The sequence below is a fragment of the Scyliorhinus canicula genome, chromosome 13 (genome assembly GCF_902713615.1).
Source record: "Scyliorhinus canicula chromosome 13, sScyCan1.1, whole genome shotgun sequence".
Classification (NCBI taxonomy): Eukaryota; Metazoa; Chordata; class Chondrichthyes; order Carcharhiniformes; family Scyliorhinidae; genus Scyliorhinus; species Scyliorhinus canicula.
In genome coordinates this window covers 69811445-69831684 of record NC_052158.1, presented here as the reverse complement: position 1 = coordinate 69831684, position 20240 = coordinate 69811445, and the positions used below count along the sequence as shown (strand labels likewise).

Sequence of the window (20240 nt, the reverse complement as noted above, 5' to 3'; positions counted from 1 at the left end):
AACCCCCTGTTCCAAATTATACAAAGAGAGTCAGAGGAAATGGCCATGCAGGCAATGGAACGTCTGATGGACCCAGAAAGGTTTGTGGTCGCAGCGACCAGCAGCAGTAGCAGAGTAGGTCAGTGTCCCACGTGGGAGCTGGAACTCCGCAAGTATCTGCAAGGAAAGGGATGGCCCCTTTGGAAAGAGTTTTGTGCAAATGAGGAGACAGGTCCCGGGAGTATAGGTCATACTTGGTGGGAGAACCTCTCTCAAATACACAAAAAGAACCTAGGTAAAGCACGCAAGCCGATGGCGATTGTGTCCTGTTTGGCACAGTTGCGAGGCGCAGAGGAGGTCATCAGGACGCTCCGGACAGATTTAGAAGAGAGGAATAGGATGAGTAAGGTCGATGTCAGGGACATCGAGAAGGAGAATCTGGATCTAAAAGGGAAGTTGGCAGAGAAGGATAGAGAGGTGGATGATGCCAAAAGGGCTCATCAGTCTTGTCTAGCTCATCTGAGCAGTTCCCAGACCCAGTATGAGAAAGCCTATCAGGACGTGCGACGTGCCGTTCTGATAAGACAGGAATCGGAAAAGCAGGTGGAGGCATTGCAGAGGCAATGTTCTGATCTCAAAGCAGCTTTGAGAGCACTCCATGCTGCAACGACCGAACAAAGACAAAGCACAGTTGACCACGCGAAATGCAGGAAACAGATTGCGGAACTGCAATCTCTGCTTTCGGTGCAGAATGGCTTCCAAAGCACCTTTGGAGCACAGTTAGATGGGGAAAACGCCCCAGATTGGCAGGAATTAAGTGAGACAGCGCAGCGTTATGTTCAGGGAACATGTGCGGTACTCACCCAGTTAACGGCCCTTGGACAAACCTCCAGATCGATTTTATAGGTCCATTGCCCCCTTGTCGGAATGGCTATAAGTATGTTCTGGTGGTGATAGATACCTTTACAAAATGGGTAGAGGCATTTCCATCACGTACAAACACAGCTAAGACAGCTGCAAAGATCCTGACCCACCACATCTTCACGAGATGGGGTTTACCCCGAAGTATCGATTCGGACCAGGGATCTCACTTTACAGGACGGGTCATGAGGAACGTCCTGACAATATTCGGTATCAAACAAAACTTCCATATTGCGTATCATCCACAGTCCAGCGGGATTGTGGAGCGCATGAATCGGACCCTAAAAACGACCCTCAGGAAAATGGTTCAAGAGAATAATTCCACATGGGATTCAGTGCTCCCCTTTGCACTTATGTTCATAAGGAACACTGTCTCCACATCTACAGGATACACACCACACACACTCATGACCGGACGCCCTATGAAAGGTACAGAATTCCTTTTAGGACTGGACATGACAAGCCCCGAAGTGACGGCCCTCACACATGAAAAGGCAGTTAAAGATCTAGTTGAGACTGTGAGGTCTGCACAGATCGCAGCCGCAGTCCAGCTAGGGAAACGCCGACAGCAACGCACTGCCTGTTTCAATAAGACCGTACACACCACAGAATTCCAGGTTGGGCAACAGGTAATGTTATCTGTTTATAACCCCAGCAGTTTTTTGGCTCCAAAATATTCCGGCCCATACTCAATTTCGGACAAAATTAGCCCCTCCGTTTACAGGATAAAATATCCTAATGGGAAGACCGCGTGGTTCCATATAAACCAGTTAAAGGCATATGGAACACAGGCCAACCATGCTCACCATGTCCTGCTAGACGCAGCAGAACACTTCACCCCGCCCACCAGAAACACTTTTCCACCATCCCCCTCACAGACCAGTTCATCCACGGACTCGCCCACTACTCCGCCCACAGACCACTACAGACCACGCCCCGACACGCCCACAAGCTGCCACAGCAGAGACAGCAGGACTGACACTGACTCTGAAGACAGCGACAGCACACAGCCATACAGCCCACACTGCACCAACTACGACCCCGACTCCAGTGACCCCATGGAAGTCACCTACCTCAAATATCCAGAACCACCACCCGACCCCGACTACCCCGACAACACACTCGACACTACATTATGGCACAGGGACAATTCCTACAGACTTGTCCGTAACGATGAGAGTGACCCCCGGTCACACAATTCCAAAGTTTCATGCCTGATCCACACAAGGGTGTGGGATCCGGGAGAGCAGGACGACGCAATGTCTGAATCCCGACACGGCAACCCCTTTGTGACCCTGTTCACAGAGGCAGAATCAAAGTGAGGTGTCCAGATGATGTAAAATAGGAATCGTTTGAGGGAAACGATGTCCTTTCTGATGGAACCTGCACGTATGTTTGTCTTCGTTTTATGTTTGTTTGTTTTCAGGATTGTAAATTGTTCAGCTGGAGGATGGACACCTTCTTTTCAGCTGAAAAGATTGTGACCACCTCACATACACGTTAGCTTGTCTGCCGAAACTTTTGAGAACTTCGGTTTGATTGGAGATCTTTTCCAAAGTTGTAAGGCTACACGCCAAATAGCTTGTCCGCAGATATCTCTGAGAACTTCAGTGATGTCCTCAGTTGGAGCATCTTGGCTCCCTTGGTTTTTTAGGTGCCCCTCTATTCGGCGAAATAGAGGCTGCAAGTCATGGTAAATACATTCATACCCGTTTTTTTTTTTCCAGGTTACTCAGGCAGTGGACAAATGGCACTGAGGACCCGCCCTGTCTGAGAACCAACCCTTGGTCAGCCAAGCTCGGGTATGGCACAGCACGCCCTACCCGGGGATTCCATCCAACTCGTACCCGTCGCGGCCCATACGCAACTCATTCGGAAGTTTGTTTCAAAGTTTGGTTTCATTTTAAGTTAGGTAGCCCTTCGGCCGCCATCCCACATGCTATTTACATCCGGGAACATTCGGATGGTAAATCAGCAAAGCCTGCGAGACGGCTCGCAGAAGGAAGGATTGTTAGGTGTATGCTGGTCTTTAAATTCGCTTTTTGAAAAAGAATGAGGGGAGTCACAGGGTGTGACTTAGCCAGTCATTTTAAAGGGTCAATTGGGTTTTGAAAGACAGATGCACTAACAAGTAAAGGTCTTAAACTGTGTATTGACAGATACTGTGCTTGATCCCAAAGGTTTCAAAGGACGAGACAGAGGTTGAAGCCAGGATTGTCAATACCGGAGGAAGAAGGAAGAGAAAGAAGAAGAACAGCAAAATGATGGAAACCCACCTATTGTTTCTAAATGTTATGTGTATATGTGTGGAAACAAGACACGTTTCCCCCACAACCCCCACCGTAAATGTTTCAATTACAGCAAACCCCCAGTGCTCAGCTCTGATCAGCGAGGTTCAGACCTGGTGCACTAAATTCATGACGTGGTACTCCATGTCCTATATAATCGAATCACTGTTGGTGATCGCGATCCTCATCATACTAGTACAGACCCTCAGGTTGAGGAAATGGAAGAGGAGAGCCTCTCGTTCCAGCACCTCACCCATCTATAGAGTTCAATCCCCCATCTTCGGATTCCACCAAACCCCTCAACCCCTCACTGATTACAACACTCTGTAAATAAAAAGTTCAGCCATGTATTATATTGTTCCATACTCGACTGCCGAGTTGGGAAGTGTGATGTTGTGGTGTGAATGGTTAAGGTTTTAGAGTGATGAAATGTTAAGTTAAGGTTAAGGTTAATAGTGATAGGTAGAGGTTCCCAGTTGTAGTAATGCATGTCCCTTTGACATAGGGCCAAGTAGAAATGTTAGTTAAAAATTTTTTTCTTCTTCCCATAGTTTAAGATAGAGTAGAACAGGAACTGGCAAGAGGTCAGAACACAAGGAAGGCAACGTACATAGGTGATCCTTCACAATAGTATGATTGTGAGGATCACAAGGAGGGAATGTAGCCATGCTGGCCACGCAAAATGGACACTGAGCCAAAGTAAAATGGAAGACAGAAGGAAAAGCCTGTTTAGTGAGAACAGACAGTCTGCTCTCAACTAATTAGCATTTTGCACGCAGCAAACCAGTTTCTGGCCAGGTGCAAGATCTCCAAGCCAAAGGTGTTAATGGCAAAGCGCTTAGCATTCTGATGAGGCAGCCCAGATCCAGGCACAAACAATGGCAACATTTCCATCTCAATGTAACACTTAATTGGTTGCGCAGACAGGATGGCACCAGAGTAACAAATATCGAAACCACCCCCCAACATCGAGGAAGGCCCCCGCATTGGAGGATTTCGAAGGTAACCGTTTGGAAACGCTCCAATCGGTACCGAAAGGTAGAGCCCGCCTAGAAGAGGGCAAGGACATTAGAGAGGGGTATAAAGGCAAATTCCCCACATAGCCCGGTCTGTTAAACCCGTGCTCCAGCTCTGACTGACATCTTGCATCCTGACTCCAGCCGTTGAGCACCAGCCGCCGAAACCGTAAGTCCAATACGACGCTCGCTACACGATCCAAGCCCGCTAAACCCCCAGTTACCAGAACGCTTGCTGAAGGCTGCAGTACAAGACCAGGACGAAGGCCTCGTTCCCTGACCTTGCCTGTTCCTGTTAGATAAGTATTCTGTTCACTTAAGTTTAGTTATAGCTTAGTCTCTTAGTGTGTGCATGAGTATTTATTATAACTGTATAATAAATATTATCGTTTGGACCTTACTAATCGGTGTATCGTCTTTATTACTTTGAACTTGACCTTGGAATACTTGTGACGTTGTCTATACGGCAACTGGCGACTCCTAAAGCTGAATAAATACATACAACAGAGCCTAGTAGTGTTAAGCACACGTCGAATACGGAGGCGTGTTAATACACTCCAATAAACGCGTTTTACAACCACAGTAAAACGTGCAACAGTTCGCACGGAGAGCGGTGATTTTTCCGAGCGGGAGGCTCTCCCCCGATTCTCCCATGCCCCATGGGGAGCGGAGAATTCCGCCCGTGAATTTTGGAATTCTCTACCACAGAAAGCTGTTGGGGCTAGTTTGTTGGATATATTCAAGAGGGAGCTGGGCGTGGCCCTTGCGGCTAAAGGGATCAAGGGGTATGGAGAGAAAACGGGAATGGGATACTGAATTTGCATGATCAGCCATGGTCATATTGAATGGTGGTGCAGACCTGAAGGACCGAATGGCCTACCCCTGAACCTATTTTCCATGTTTCTATGTTTATTTTATTCACCCAGAGCCACAGAACTCTTGACACCTCCCTACGCCCCCCCCGCCCCCCACCCCCCCTCCCACCCCCCCCTCCTCCCCCCCCCCCCCCCCCCCCCAATAATGCAATGTATCCTGCTGAGTGTACACTCCATGGGTGCTGGCGTCTCTTTAATACCTCACTCAAGTGGCCATTTTTCTGTGTGAGCCGAAATTGTTGGTATGAGAAGCTACCCTGGTACACTCAAGGGAGTATCACAACTGAGCTCATCCAATATACACTGATAAGCAATGTCCCAGCACAAATCTTTGGGTCGTGATCAGAAGCAGGTGTTATAGACAATTCTATTCCTTTCTTTCCAAGTTGAGACCAATTGTAAGCACCCAACTGCTACTTTAATCTAGATCAGAGATGCATCTAGAATCTTCCCCACTGGTTTCCTTCATCCTAGTGGAACATTTGTATCGTGAGACCATTGATAAACCTGTGACTTCATTGCAAGAAGGTTGAGGTTGGTAATATTTTGCTTTTGCTCCATTATTTTATTGGGTCCACACATAGACACAGCAATATTTCTGTATTGTTCAGTGCTGAGGTGCCTCATGACATGTTTATATTGTGAATCACTTTGGGGTAGGTTTGAATGGTCAGTGTCTTATTGGATGGGGCTGTCTCAGTCGCACAGTTGATTGTAAAGCAAGCACCACCCAGTATTTTCTGAATGCTAAGAGTTCATCCTGATGGCGTAATAGCAAGCCAGCCATCTCAGAGCCAATGCAGCAAGAACGCGCTGTGGAGAATCTCCCTTCTAACCCTTGTCAGTGCCGACCTGGCACCAGCCAATAACACCAACTAATATGCAGTTCAAGGTGGTGTCTGATCTGATTTTACCCTTTCATGGTCCTTCTTAAAGGGTGCAGGCAGCACAGTGGCATAGTGGTTAGCACTACTGCCTCACAGTGCCGTGGACCTTGGTTCAACTTCTGGCCTTGAGTGTCTGTGTGGAGTTTGCATGTTCTCCCCATGTCTGCGTGGGTTTCCTCCAGGTGCTCCGGTTTTCTCCCACAGTCCAATGATGTGCAGGCTTGGTAGATTGATCATGCTAAAATTACCTCTTAGTTTCCAGGAAGGCATGTGCAGTTTAGGTGGGATTATGGGGATAGGGTAGGGGAGTGGACCTAGGTAGGGTGCTCTTTCAGGCAGTCGGTGCAGACCCGATGGGCTGAATGGCCTCCTTCTGCACTGTAGGGAATCTATGGTTCTAATTTTACCTGCTACTCCACGAACATTGCAGCAGGGAGTTTAACTGCAGACATAAGTTCAGGTCCCACCAATCTGGTCGTGTATTGCTGCCTGCAAGGCGCAAATATGTTTTCAGCATCTTCTAGGTTAGGCCCATGGGCAGATATCAGAAATATTTGGGCTTTGCATATGAGAACATATGGGGCTGGATTCTCTGATTTGTGTCCAGATCAAGGGTGAAGAAATCGCCGAGGCCCCAACACCAATCCTCCAACCGGTGAGGGTCTAGCAGCTGCACCATGTAAACCACACAGCCTTTACGAAATAAACGGGTGGACAATTGGGTGCGTGGCTGCGCATGCACGGTGCCGACCTGCAGCGGTCACGCCGTACGACATGGCGGACCCGACCTGCCAGATAGTGCACCCCTGGATCGCCCCCGCCACCCCCGGACCACCCCGACCTGTCCTCCCAGCCCTCGCCGAAGCCCCCCCCCCCTTTCCAGCCAGCGGCACAGCCCGTCCCCACAGTCCGCAGCCGCCATGCCGGGTTCACGAAAACTGAGAGCACAAATGAATCTCGGCGTTGTGAACTCGCCCATCGGGGGCGGAGCATTGGGGGAGGGCCTTCAGATAGCATCCTGAGACCGTCCCAATGGCGTGCGGTGTACTCCTCGATAACGTGGTTTGGCGGGGGCGGAGCATCCCAAAACAGTCGCCGCCCCCGATTCGGTCGCAAAAAGCGATTCTCCGCCAGATTGCCGATTTTGAAATCGGCATCGGCAAGCGTAGATTCCCGCCCATGATCTGTACTGAGCCAGCATTCCAATTCCTTCAAACATTCTTTCCTGTTTCACCCCGCTACCTTATGTAGCATCTTAAATATCTCACCTTATCAATTTCATTGGGACCCAGTTGCAAGGTAACAGAGCAGGGTAAATAGTCTGGGATCTGTCAAAGGAGAAAGAAATAGTGTTAAGGTGGGCCCGCCTTTCAATGCAGCACAAGTCGAAGAAAAATAAGCTGCAGTATTTCCCATCTGTATTTCTTATTTCTCTACCACAGTTGTTTATACCCCCTGCATCATATAATGTTGCCTAGAGCTGGAGTAGCCGAGGGTTTATTTCACTTGGTTGGACAGCTGGTTTGTGATGCAAGGTAAGGCCAGCAGCAGCATGGGTTCAATCCTCACAACAGCTGAGGTTAGAACATAGAACATAGAACAGTACAGCACAGAACAGGCCCTTCGGCCCTCGATGTTGTGCCGAGCAATGATCACCCTACATTGCCTTCTCAACCCTGCCCCTTGCCTGAGGTGTGGTGACACTCGGGTTGAATCGCCACCAATCAGCTCTCCCCCCGCAGAGGGGAAAGTAGTCAATGGTGACATCACCTTTTTATTTTACTATTCAGGCTGCTTTCCAATTCCCTTCATTCATGCTCATTGATTAAGGCAGTTTAATAGTCAGACCTGCACCTCCCATGAACTGTTATTTACAACTGAATGAATGAAGCAAATATAATTTCCTCTCTGTAAAGAGACAGGCCTACTACTTATGTGTACTGGCTGTTGGCACAGTCTTGCTTCAGGTATGTTTGATTGACCAGTTCTGGTTAGTTCCATTTCAGGGCTGAGTGCTGATACTTTAAACATGGAAATAAATTGTCGTGTTATTCACCCTGGGGTAACACGGACTGCAGCACGATGCAGATAAACCATATAGCAGACACCAAACGTAGGCGTTGGTTCAATAAGATTTATTGAACTTCAGTAACGAAACACACAGCTGCCTGTGTGTTGACTCTCTACTACTCTAAGTAAACTAACACTAACTATCTAGACCAGGCTGGCTCTGATCACGTGTAGAAGGTGTTGAATGATTTGTACACCCTGACTGTCACTACAGTTGTCACCAGTGGAAAGAGGCAGAGTGCTGATGCCTCGTGTGTTTTATAGATGGAAGCCACCCTCTAGTGTTCTGTCTGGTGATTGGTAGTGTTCTGTTCTGTATGTTGATTGGCTCACCTGGGTGTCTGTCACTGCCTGCTTTTACCCCATGATGTGCATGGGTGCATATTATGACAGAAATTACACAAGCTAGAATTGTACAGCCCCCCCCAGCGTGTCCGCTGCCCAGATCTACCACAGCGTGTCCGCCCCCCCACCCCAGCGCCTCCCCAGCATGTCCACCGCCCAGCCCCACCACTGCGTGTCTGCCCCCCCAGCCCCACCTCAGCGTGTCCGCACCCCCAGCCCCACCACAGCCTGTCTGCACCCCCAGCCCCACCACAGCCTGTCTGCACCCCCAGCCCCACCACAGCCTGTCTGCACCCCCAGCCCCACCACACCCTGCCCGCCGCCCCTCAGCCCCACCACACCCTGCCCGCTGCCCCCCAGCCCCACTACAGCGTGTCCACCACACAGCCTCACCACAACATGTCCCCCCCAGCCCCACAACAATGTGTTCGCCCCACTCCCCCGCTCCACCACAGCCTGTCTGCCCCCCCAGTCCCACCACAGCCTGTCTGCCCCCCCAGCCCCACCACAGTCTGTCTGCCCCTCGCCCCCAGCCCCACCACAGTGTGTCAGCCCCCCCACCCCAGCCCTACCGCAGCGTGTCCGCACCCTCCCCCAGCTCCACCACAGCCTGTCCGGCCCCCCAGCCCCACCACAGTGTGTCCGCCCCCCAGCCCCACCACAGTGTGTCGGCCACCCCACCCCAGCCCCACCGCAGCGTGTCCGCACCTCCCCGGAGCCCCACCACAGCCTGTCTGCCCCTCCCCAGCCCCACCAGTGTGTCTGCCCCTCGCCCCCAGCCCCACCACAGCATATTCGCCCCCTCTAACCTCACCCCCACCCCCCCACCCGAGCATTATCCCCCTCAGCCCCACCACAGCGTGTCTGCCTCTTGACCCCAGCCCCACCACAGTGTGTCTGCCCCTTGACCCCAGCCCCACCGCAGCGTGTCTGCCCCCCTCCCCCAGCCCCACCACAGTGTGTGGCCCCCTGTCAGCCCCACCACAGCCTATTCACACACAGCCCCACCCAGAAGCCCTACTACAGCATGTTGTCCCACCTGCCCTGCCACATTGTATTCCACCAGCCCTCACGGCTGGAGCCGGCCATCTAAATTGGCGTTTACTTTGGCAACATCCGGCTGGGCAGGAGGGGTTGTAACAATTTGGCTGTAGAAATTATCAGGTAGTGGACATCGCTGGCTAGGCCAGCATTTATTGTCCATCCCTAATTGCCATAGAGAAGGTGGATGTGAGCTGCCTTGTTGATTCCAACTGAGTAGCTTGAGGGTAGTTAAGAGACAACCACATTCCTGAGATTGGGAGTCAAGTGGAAGCCATACTGTGTATAAATAACAGGACTTCTTTCCCTGAAGGAATTTCTGAGTCAAATGGGTTTCTATGGCATTTTGGTGGTTTCACTAGCTGCTGTCATGGTGGGATTTGAACTCTTCATCGGTCAAGGTCGCCTGATTGCCAACGAGTCCGGTAACATGACCACTCTGCCAGCTTACCTCACAGTTAATCGATAGACAGGAGTGCCATGGCTCTGGGTTAGCAGAGCTGCTTCCCGGCGCTGAGGTCCCAGGTTCGATCCCAGCTCTGGGTCACTGTCCGTGTGGAGTTTGCACATTCTCCCCGTGTTTGCGTGGGGTTCACCCCCACTACCCAAAGATGTGCAGGTTAGTTGGATTGGCCACGCTAAATTGCCCCTTAATTGGAAAAAATGAATTGGGTAATCTAAATTTATTAAAAAAAGAAGTGCGATTGCTTTGGCAATAGCTGAATTCATTTGAACAAAATCATAACTGTGAATCACCCCAGGACCCGCTGAAAAGTGCGCAGTATTGAAAAGCAGCCGTTACAACCTTCAAAAATAATCAGTTGAACCTGTTCACTCCTCTTCAGTGAAAGAGACAACAGAGAGAGAGAGAAATACCTGCAAGTGGAATGGATAAGCTTTATCTCCAAACTTCCTTGCTAAAAGCTCTTGCAGCTTAGTTTGGGGTTTTTGCTTTTCCCCCAAAGGAGGTGGATAGACTTGCACCGTGGACATATACAGATCTCTTCTGAACTTTAACCCGCAAACATCTATATCCTCGCGTCCGTAGCGGAATGCACAGAGCAGTCTGCAAAAAACTGAAACAACGAGTCAGAAATAATAGCGGCCTGTCGTCAGCAGCGAACAACGTTCAATATAATCTGCAAGAGCCCGCGCAGACTCGATGGGCCGAATGGCCTCCTTCTGCACTGTAAATTCTATGATAACCAGTCTCAAACAACAAACATGGCATACTGAGGTCTCACACATGGCTTCCAGTGCTCTGAATTCTTAATTCTAGCAGTCCAACCCTCTCCGCCCCATCTGCGGCTCACAAAATCCCATTGTGTTCACTTTGCAATAATTGCGGGCATTGATGAGCACAGGGCTACCCCACCAGCCACTGAGATTGTGAAAGCGATCCATTAAAGCTTCGGCAAATCTAGTTTGATACCCACTTTGCGGTACTGCTATAGATACTGGGGCAAGCCTCCTTCCATTGATGTGTTGGAAAGCAAGAGAAAAGATTTATAAATCACACAGCTAGGTGAACTGTGAAAAGAGGAAGAGAGGGAAGGAGAATGTACTAACGAAATAACGAGGGAATGTCTTTGAAATTTAAACAGAAAATGTTGCAAATATTCAGCAGATCAGGCAGCATCTGTGGAAAGAAACAGAGTTCCATCACGCATGGACCTTCAATAATCAAAGCTTTTACAGCTATTGGATCGGCTGTGAACTGCTCAAAGGTGCAACTAATTGGGGTGGTAGGTTGGTATCTTCAGTCTATTAGAACCAACATCTTACTTCAAAGATGGAAGAGGCTCGAGGAGGTAATTGACTGGCCCAGTGATTGGGCCATGACTTGGTGTTGCTCAGCCAGGCTACACCCGAACCAAGAGACCCAAAGGTTGGCCATGGGCTTCATCTGCAACTCCAGGCTGAGCTGGTCACATGACAGTGTAAAATGTGAGGTAGTGTCCCCACAGATCAAACCCATGAGGGGCCGTCTGGAGCAGGTTGAAATCACAGCATAATCGGGGGAGCATTCGGCTCCTCCTGGCTCCACTTGAATAACATCCTTTTCATAAATTAAGTATAATATAAATGAGAGGTGGCTGCAGACCGACAGGATTGATGTTGGTTCAGCTGATTTGGAACTCCAATAGCATCTTCAAACAGGTACCTAGTATATAGTATATTCTAGAACCCTTATACCCTGTTCACAACATCTGCCTGTGATGCCTAAAGTTAAGCCTCAGGAATTTAGCAATGTGATCAATAGCAGGGTAAAAGTTGGATGCAGAATGCTTCAGTGTTAAATTGGTACCCGATTTGTAGCTCAAAGTGCGAGTACCAATGTATGCTCTAACACCTCCATGATATTGCCCATTCACACTTACAAATGTGAGGACGTATATGCTTGCAGAAGACATTGTTTGTCCATATATGTGCAGGACTCATTGAGTGCACGTATGAGCAAGGCACAAGAGGGTTTAAATGAATCTTGGGAAGTTGACTAAAGTGTGTTATACCAGATTGACCAGGCGTTTTACACTGAACTTGATTGTCTCTTTCAAAATAAGTGCTCAGAGTGTGTGATGGTTCAGTGAGTGAGAGTGTAGTGTGTGAGGGTTCAGTGCATGAGGGTTCAGAGTGTGCGAGAGAGGGTTCAGAGAGTGTGAGAGAGGGATCAGAGAGTGTGAGAGAGGGTTCAGAGAGTGTGAGAGAGGGTTCAGAGAGTGTGAGAGAGGGTTTAGAGAGTGTGAGAGAGAGTTCAGAGAGTGTGAGAGACGGTTCAGAGAGAGGGTTCAGAGAGTGTAGAGAGGGTCTAGAGAGTGTAGCGAGGGTTCAGAGAGTGTGAGAGAGGGTTCAGAGAATGTGCGAGAGGGTTTAGAGAGTGTAGAGAGGGTTCAGAGAGTGTGAGAGAGGGTTCAGAGAATGTGAGAGAGAGTTCAGAGTGTGTAGAGAGGGTTCAGAGAGTGTGAGAGAGGGTTCAGTGTGTAGAGAGGGTTCAGAGAGTGTGTAGAGAGGGTTCAGAGAGTGTGAGAGAGGGTTCAGAGAGTGGGAGAGAGGGTTCAGAGAGTGGGAGAGAGGGTTCAGAGAGTGGGAGAGAGGGTTCAGAGAGTGTGAGAGAGGGTTCAGAGTGTGTAGAGAGGGTTCAGAGAGTGGGAGAGAGGGTTCAGAGAGTGAGAGAGGGTTCAGAGAGTGTGTAGAGAGGGTTCAGAGAGTGTGAGAGAGGGTTCAGAGAGTGGGAGAGAGGGTTCAGAGAGTGGGAGAGAGGGTTCAGAGAGTGGGAGAGAGGGTTCAGAGAGTGTGAGAGAGGGTTCAGAGAGTGGGAGAGAGGGTTCAGAGAGTGGGAGAGAGGGTTCAGAGAGTGGGAGAGAGGGTTCAGAGAGTCTGGGAGAGGGTTCAGAGAGTGTGAGAGAGGGTTCAGAGAATGTGAGAGGGGTCAGAGAGTGTGTGAGTTGGTTCAGAGAGTGTGAGAGAGGGTTCAGAGAGTGTGAGAAAGGGTTCAGAGAATGTGAGAGGGGTCAGAGAGTGTGAGAGTGGGTTCAGAGAGTGTGGGAGAGGGTTCAGAGAGTGTAGGAGATGGTTCAGAGTGTGAGAGAGGGTTCAGAGAGTGTGAGAGAGGGTTCAGAGAGTGTGAGAGAGGGTTCAGAGAGTGTGAGAGAGGGTTCAGAGAGTGTGAGAGAGGGTTCAGAGAGTGTGAGAGAGGGTTCAGAGAGTGTGAGAGAGGGTTCAGAGAGTGTGAGAGAGGGTTCAGAGAGTGTGAGAGAGGGTTCAGAGGGTGTGAGAGAGGGTTCAGAGAGTGTGAGAGAGGGTTCAGAGAGTGTGAGAGAGGGTTCAGAGAGTGTGAGAGAGGGTTCAGAGTGTGTAGAGAGGGTTCAGAGAGTGTGAGAGAGGGTTCAGAGAGAGGGTTCAGAGTGTGTAGAGAGGGTTCAGAGTGTGTAGAGAGGGTTCAGAGTGTGTAGAGAGGGTTCAGAGAGTGTGAGAGAGGGTTCAGAGAGTGTGAGAGAGGGTTCAGAGAGTGTAGAGAGGGTTCAGAGTGTGTAGAGAGGGTTCAGAGTGTGTAGAGAAGGTTCAGAGTGTGTAGAGAGGGTTCAGAGAGTGTGAGAGAGGGTTCAGAGTGTGTAGAGAGGGTTCAGTGTGAGAGGGTTCAGAGAGTGTGAGAGAGGGTTCAGAGAGTGTGAGAGAGGGTTCAGCGGGTGTGAGAGAGGGTTCAGAGAGTGTAGAAAGGGTTCAGAATGTGTAGAAAGGGTTCAGAGTGTGAGAGAGGGTTCAGAGAGTGTAGAGAGGGTTCAGAGAGTGTAGAGAGGGTTCAGAGAGTGTAGAGAGGGTTCAGAGTGTGTAGAGAGGGTTCAGTATGAGAGGGTTCAGAGAGTGTGAGAGAGGGTTCAGAGAGTGTGAGAGAGGGTTCAGCGGGTGTGAGAGAGGGTTCAGAGAGTGTAGAAAGGGTTCAGAATGTGTAGAAAGGGTTCAGAGTGTGAGAGAGGGTTCAGAGAGTGTAGAGAGGGTTCAGAGAGTGTAGAGAGGGTTCAGAGAGTGTAGAGAGGGTTCAGAGAGTGTAGAGAGGGTTCAGAGTGTGAGAGAGGGTTCAGAGAGTGTGAGAGAGGGTTCAGAGGGTGTGAGAGAGGGTTCAGAGAGTGTAGAAAGGGTTCAGAATGTGTAGAAAGGGTTCAGAGTGTGAGAGAGGGTTCAGAGAGTGTAGAGAGGGTTCAGAGAGTGTGAGAGAGGGTTCAGTGTAGAGAGGGTTCAGAGAGTGTGAGAGAGGGTTCAGAGAGTGTAGAGAGGGTTCAGAGAGTGTGAGAGAGGGTTCAGAGAGTGTGAGAGAGGGTTCAGAGGGTGTGAGAGAGGGTTCAGAGTGTGGGAGAGGGTTCAGAGAGTGTGAGAGAGGGTTCAGAGAGTGTGAGAGAGGGTTCAGAGAGTGTGAGAGAGGGTTCAGAGAGTGTGAGAGAGGGTTCAGAGTGTGAGAGAGGGGTCAGAGAGTGTGAGAGAGGGTTCAGAGAGTGTGAGAGAGGGTTCAGAGAGTGTGAGAGAGGTTTCAGAGAGTGTGAGAGAGGTTTCAGAGTGTGAGAGAGGGTTCAGAGAGTGTGAGAGAGGGTTCAGAGAGTGTGAGAGAGGGTTCAGAGAGTGTGAGAGAGGGTTCAGAGAGTGTGAGAGAGGGTTCAGAGAGTGAGAGAGGGTTCAGAGAGTGTGAGAGAGGGTTCAGAGAGTGTGAGAGAGGGTTCAGAGAGTGTAGAGAGGGTTCAGAGAGTGTGAGAGAGGGTTCAGAGAGTGTGAGAGAGGGTTCAGAGGGTGTGAGAGAGGGTTCAGAGTGTGGGAGAGGGTTCAGAGAGTGTGAGAGAGGGTTCAGAGAGTGTGAGAGAGGGTTCAGAGAGTGTGAGAGAGGGTTCAGAGAGTGTGAGAGAGGGTTCAGAGTGTGAGAGAGGGGTCAGAGAGTGTGAGAGAGGGTTCAGAGAGTGTGAGAGAGGGTTCAGAGAGTGTGAGAGAGGTTTCAGAGAGTGTGAGAGAGGTTTCAGAGTGTGAGAGAGGGTTCAGAGAGTGTGAGAGAGGGTTCAGAGAGTGTGAGAGAGGGTTCAGAGAGTGTGAGAGAGGGTTCAGAGAGTGTGAGAGAGGGTTCAGAGAGTGAGAGAGGGTTCAGAGAGTGTGAGAGAGGGTTCAGAGAGTGTGAGAGAGGGTTCAGAGAGTGTGAGAGAGGGTTCAGAGAGTGTGAGAGAGGGTTCAGAGAGTGTGAGAGAGGGTTCAGAGAGTGTGAGAGAGGGTTCAGAGAGTGTGAGAGAGGGTTCAGAGAGTGTGAGAGAGGGTTCAGAGAGTGTGAGAGAGGGTTCAGAGTGTGAGAGAGGGGTCAGAGAGTGTCGTTGGGTTCAGAGACTGTGAAGGAGTTCAGAACGTGTGAAAGGATGAATGTCCCTATATATAAGGAGGATGAATGAGCGTTGAGTATGAGTATGCATGTTCAGTATATCTACTAGGGTTCAGTGTATCTTAGGGTTCAGTGTATCTGCGAGGGTTCAGTGTATCTGCGAGGGTTCGGTGTATCTGTGAGGGTTCGGTGTATCTGTGAGGGTTCAGTGTATCTGCGAGGGTTCAGTGTATCTGTGAGGGTTCGGTGTATCTCCGAGGGTTCAGTGTATCTGCGGTGGTTTAGTGTATCTGCAAAGGTTCAGTGTATCTGCGAGGGTTCAGTGTATCTGCGAGGGTTCAGTGTATCTGCGATGCTTCAGTGTATCTGCGAGGGTTCACTGTATCGGCGAAGGTTCAGTGTATCTGTGATGGTTCAGTGTATCTGCGAGGGTTCAGTGTATCTGTGAGAGTTCAGTGTATCTGTGAGGGTTCAGTGTATCTGCGAGGGTTCAGTGTATCTGTGAGGGTTCAGTGTATCTGCGAGGGTTCAGTGTATCTGCGAGGGTTCAGTGTATCTGTGAGAGTTCAGTGTATCTGTGAGGGTTCAGTGTATCTGCGAGGGTTCAGTGTATCTGCGAGGGTTCAGTGTATCTGTGAGGGTTCAGTGTATCTGCGAGGGTTCAGTGTATCTGCGAGGGTTCAGTGTATCTGTGAGGGTTCAGTGTATCTGTGAGGGTTCAGTGTATCTGAGAGGGTTCAGTGTATCTGTGAGGGTTCAGTGTATCTGTGAGGGTTCAGTGTATCTCCGAGGGTTCAGTGTATCTCCGAGGGTTCAGTGCATCTGCGAGGGTTCAGTGTATCTGCGAGGGTTCAGTGTATCTGCGAGGGTTCAGTGTATCTGAGAGGGTTCAGTGTATCTGAGAGGGTTCAGTGTATCTGTGAGAGTTCAGTGTATCTGCGAGGGTTCAGTGTATCTGCGAGGGTTCAGTGTATCTGCGGTGGTTTAGTGTATCTGCGAGGGTTCAGTGTATCTGAGAGGGTTCAGTGTATCTGCGGTGGTTTAGTGTATCTGCGGAGGTTCAGTGTATCTGCGGTGGTTTAGTGTATCTGCGGAGGTTCACTGTATCTGCGGTGGTTTAGTGTATCTGCGAGGGTTCAGTGTATCTGTGAGAGTTCAGTGTATCTGCGAGGGTTCAGTGTATCTGTGAGGGTTCAGTGTATCTGCGAGGGTTCAGTGTATCTGCGAGGGTTCAGTGCATCTGCGGTGGTCCAGTGCCTCTGCAAGGGTTCAGTGTATCTGCGAGAGTTCAGTGTATCTGTGAGGGTTCAGTGTATCTCCGAGGGTTCAGTGCATCTGCGGTGGTCCAGTGCCTCTGCAAGGGTTCAGTGTATCTGCGAGAGTTCAGTGTATCTGCGAGGGTTCAGTGTATCTGTGAGGGTTCAGTGTATCTGAGAGGGTTTAGTGTATCTGAGAGGGTTCAGTGTATCTGAGAGGGTTCAGTGTATCTGAGAGGGTTCAGTGTATCTGCGGTGGTTCAGTATATCCATGAGAGTTCAGTGTATCTGCGAGTGTTTAGTGTGTCTGCAAGGGTTCAGTGTATCTGTGAGAGTTCAGTGTATCTGCGAGGGTTCAGTGTATCTGCGAGGGTTCAGTGTATCTGCGAGGGTTCAGTGTAACTGCGAGGGTTCAGTGTATCTGTGAGGGTTCAGTGTATCTGTGAGGGTTCAGTGTATCTGCAAGGGTTCAGTGTATCTGTGAGGGTTCAGTGTATCTGTGAGGGTTCAGTGTATCTGTGAGGGTTCAGTGTATCTGCGAGGGTTCAGTGTATCTGCGAGGGTTCAGTGTATCTGCGATGGTTCAGTGTATCTGTGAGGGTTCAGTGTATCTGTGAGGGTTCAGTGTATCTATGAGGGTTCAGTGTATCTGAGAGGGTTCAGTGTATCTATGAGGGTTCAGTTTATCTGCGGTGGTTTAGCATATCTGCGATAGTTCAATGTATCTGTGAGGGTTCAGTGTATCTGTGAGGGTTCAGTGTATCTGTGAGGGTTCAGTGTATCTATGAGGGTTCAGTTTATCTGCGGTGGTTTAGCATATCTGCGATAGTTCAGTGTATCTGAGAGGGTTCAGTGTATCTCTGAGGGTTCAATGTATCTGCAAGGGTTCAGTATATCTGCGATGGTCCAGTGCCTCTGCAAGGGTTCAGTGTATCTGAGAGGGTTCAGTGTATCTGAGAGGATTCAGTATATCTGTGAGGGTTCAGTGTATCTATGAGGGTTCAGTTTATCTGCGGTGGTTTAGCATATCTGCGATAGTTCAATGTATCTGTGAGGGTTCAATGTATCTGTGAGGGTTCAGTGTATCTGTGAGGGTTCAGTGTATCTGTGAGAGTTCAGTGTATCTGTGAGGGTTCAGTGTATCTGCGAGGGTTCAGTGTATCTGCAATGGTTCAGTGTATCTGCGAGGGTTCAATGTATCTGTGAGGGTTCAGTGTATCTGCGAGGGTTCAGTGTATCTGTGAGGGTTCAGTGTATCTGCGAGGGTTCAATGTATCTGTGAGGGTTCAGTGCATCTGCATGGGTTCAATGTATCTGCAAGTCTTCAGTGTATCTGCGAGGGTTCAGTATATCTGCGAGGGTTCAGTGTATCTGTGAGGGTTCGGTGTATCTGCGAGGGTTCAGTATATCTGCGAGGGTTCAGTGTATCTGCGAGGGTTCAGTTTATCTGTGATGTGCAGTGGATCTGCGAGGGTTCAGTGTATCTGTGGTGGTTCAATATATCTGTGAGGGTTCAGTGTATCTGCGGTGGTTTAGTGTATTTACGAGGGTTCAGTGTATCTGTGAGGTTTCAGTGTATCTGTGAGGGTTCAGTGTATCTGTGAGGGTTCAGTGTATCTGAGAGGGTTTAGTGTATTTGCGAGGGTTCAGTGTATCTGAGAGGGTTTAGTGTATTTGCGAGGGTTCAGTGTATCTGCGAGGGTTCAGTGTATCTGTGAGGGTTCAGTGCATCTGCGGTGGTTCAGTGTATCTGTGAGGGTTCAGTGTATCTGCGGTGGTTTAGTGTATTTGCGAGGGTTCAGTGTATCTGTGAGGGTTCAGTGTATCTGCGAGGGTTCAGTGTATCTGTGAGGGTTCAGTGTATCTGTGGTGGTTCAGTGTATCTGTGAGGGTTCAGTATATCTGCGGTGGTTTAGTGTATTTGCGAGGGTTCAGTGTATCTGCGAGGATTCAGTATATCTGTGAGGGTTCAGTATATCTGCGATGGTTCAGTGTATCTGCGAGGGTTCAGTCTATCTGTGAGGGTTCAGTGTATCTGTGAGGGTTCAGTGTATCTGCGATAGTTCAATGTATCTGTGAGGGTTCAATGTATCTGTGAGGGTTCAGTGTATCTGTGAGGGTTCAGTGTATCTGTGAGAGTTCAGTGTATCTGTGAGGGTTCAGTGTATCTGCGAGGGTTCAGTGTATCTGCGAGGGTTCAATGTATCTGTGAGGGTTCAGTGCATCTGCATGGGTTCAATGTATCTGCAAGTGTTCAGTGTATCTGCGAGGGTTCAGTATATCTGCGAGGGTTCAGTGTATCTGTGAGGGTTCGGTGTATCTGCGAGGGTTCAGTATATCTGCGAGGGTTCAGTGTATCTGCGAGGGTTCAGTTTATCTGTGATGTGCAGTGGATCTGCGAGGGTTCAGTGTATCTGTGGTGGTTCAATATATCTGTGAGGGTTCAGTGTATCTGCGGTGGTTTAGTGTATTTACGAGGGTTCAGTGTATCTGTGAGGTTTCAGTGTATCTGTGAGGGTTCAGTGTATCTGCGGTGGTTTAGTGTATTTGCGAGGGTTCAGTGTATCTGCGAGGGTTCAGTGTATCTGTGAGGGTTCAGTGCATCTGCGGTGGTTCAGTGTATCTGTGAGGGTTCAGTGTATCTGCGGTGGTTTAGTGTATTTGCGAGGGTTCAGTGTATCTGTGAGGGTTCAGTGTATCTGCGAGGGTTCAGTGTATCTGCGAGGGTTCAGTGTATCTGCGGTGGTTTAGTGTATTTGCGAGGGTTCAGTGTATCTGTGAGGGTTCAGTGTATCTGTGAGGGTTCAGTGTATCTGCGAGGGTTCAGTGTATCTGTGGTGGTTCAGTGTATCTGTGAGGGTTCAGTATATCTGCGAGGGTTCAGTGTATCTGCGAGGGTTCAGTCTATCTGCGAGGGTTCAGTGTATCTGCGAGGGTTCAGTCTATCTGCGGTGGTTCAGTGTATCTGCGAGGGTTCAGTGTATCTGCGAGGATTCAGTATATCTGTGAGGGTTCAGTATATCTGCGATGGTTCAGTGTATCTGCGAGGGTTCAGTGTATCTGCAGTGGTACATTGTATCTGCGAGGATTCAGTATATCTGTGAGGGTTCAGTGCATCTGCGAGGGTTCAGTGTATCTGTGAGGGTTCAGTGTATCTATGAGGGTTCAGTGTATCTATGAGGGTTCAGTGTATCTATGAGGGTTCAGTGTATCTGCGAGGGTTCAGTGTATCTGCGAGGGTTCAGTGTATCTGTGAGGGTTCAGTGTATCTATGAGGGTTCAGTGTATCTGCGAGGGTTCAGTGTATCTATGAGGGTTCAGTGTATCTATGAGGGTTCAGTGTATCTATGAGGGTTCAGTGTATCTATGAGGGTTCAGTGTATCTATGAGGGTTCAGTGTATCTGTGAGGGTTCAGTGTATCTGCGAGGGTTCAGTGTATCTATGAGGGTTCAGTGTATCTATGAGGGTTCAGTGTATCTATGAGGGTTCAGTGTATCTGTGAGGGTTCAGTGTATCTATGAGGGTTCAGTGTATCTGCGAGGGTTCAGTGTATCTGCGAGGGTTCAGTGTATCTGTGAGGGTTCAGTGTATCTATGAGGGTTCAGTGTATCTATGAGGGTTCAGTATATCTGTGAGGGTTCAGTGTATCTGCGAGGGTTCAGTGTATCTGCGAGGGTTCAGTGTATCTGCGAGGGTTCAGTGTATCTATGAGGGTT

At 49.5% G+C, this 20240-nt stretch overlaps 1 protein-coding gene across 1 annotated transcript in view; it reads right to left on the bottom strand.

Moving 5' to 3' along the window:
• Positions 1-20240, bottom strand: part of LOC119975806 (S-arrestin-like) — a 98230-nt gene that overhangs the window by 30296 nt on the left and 47694 nt on the right. The window contains exons 5-6 of the mRNA XM_038815677.1: positions 10299-10498; positions 7235-7294 (exon numbers count right to left, since the gene is read on the bottom strand). Of these exons, the coding sequence (XP_038671605.1) occupies positions 7235-7294; positions 10299-10498 (260 nt within the window). The remainder of the gene's footprint in view (positions 1-7234; positions 7295-10298; positions 10499-20240) is intronic.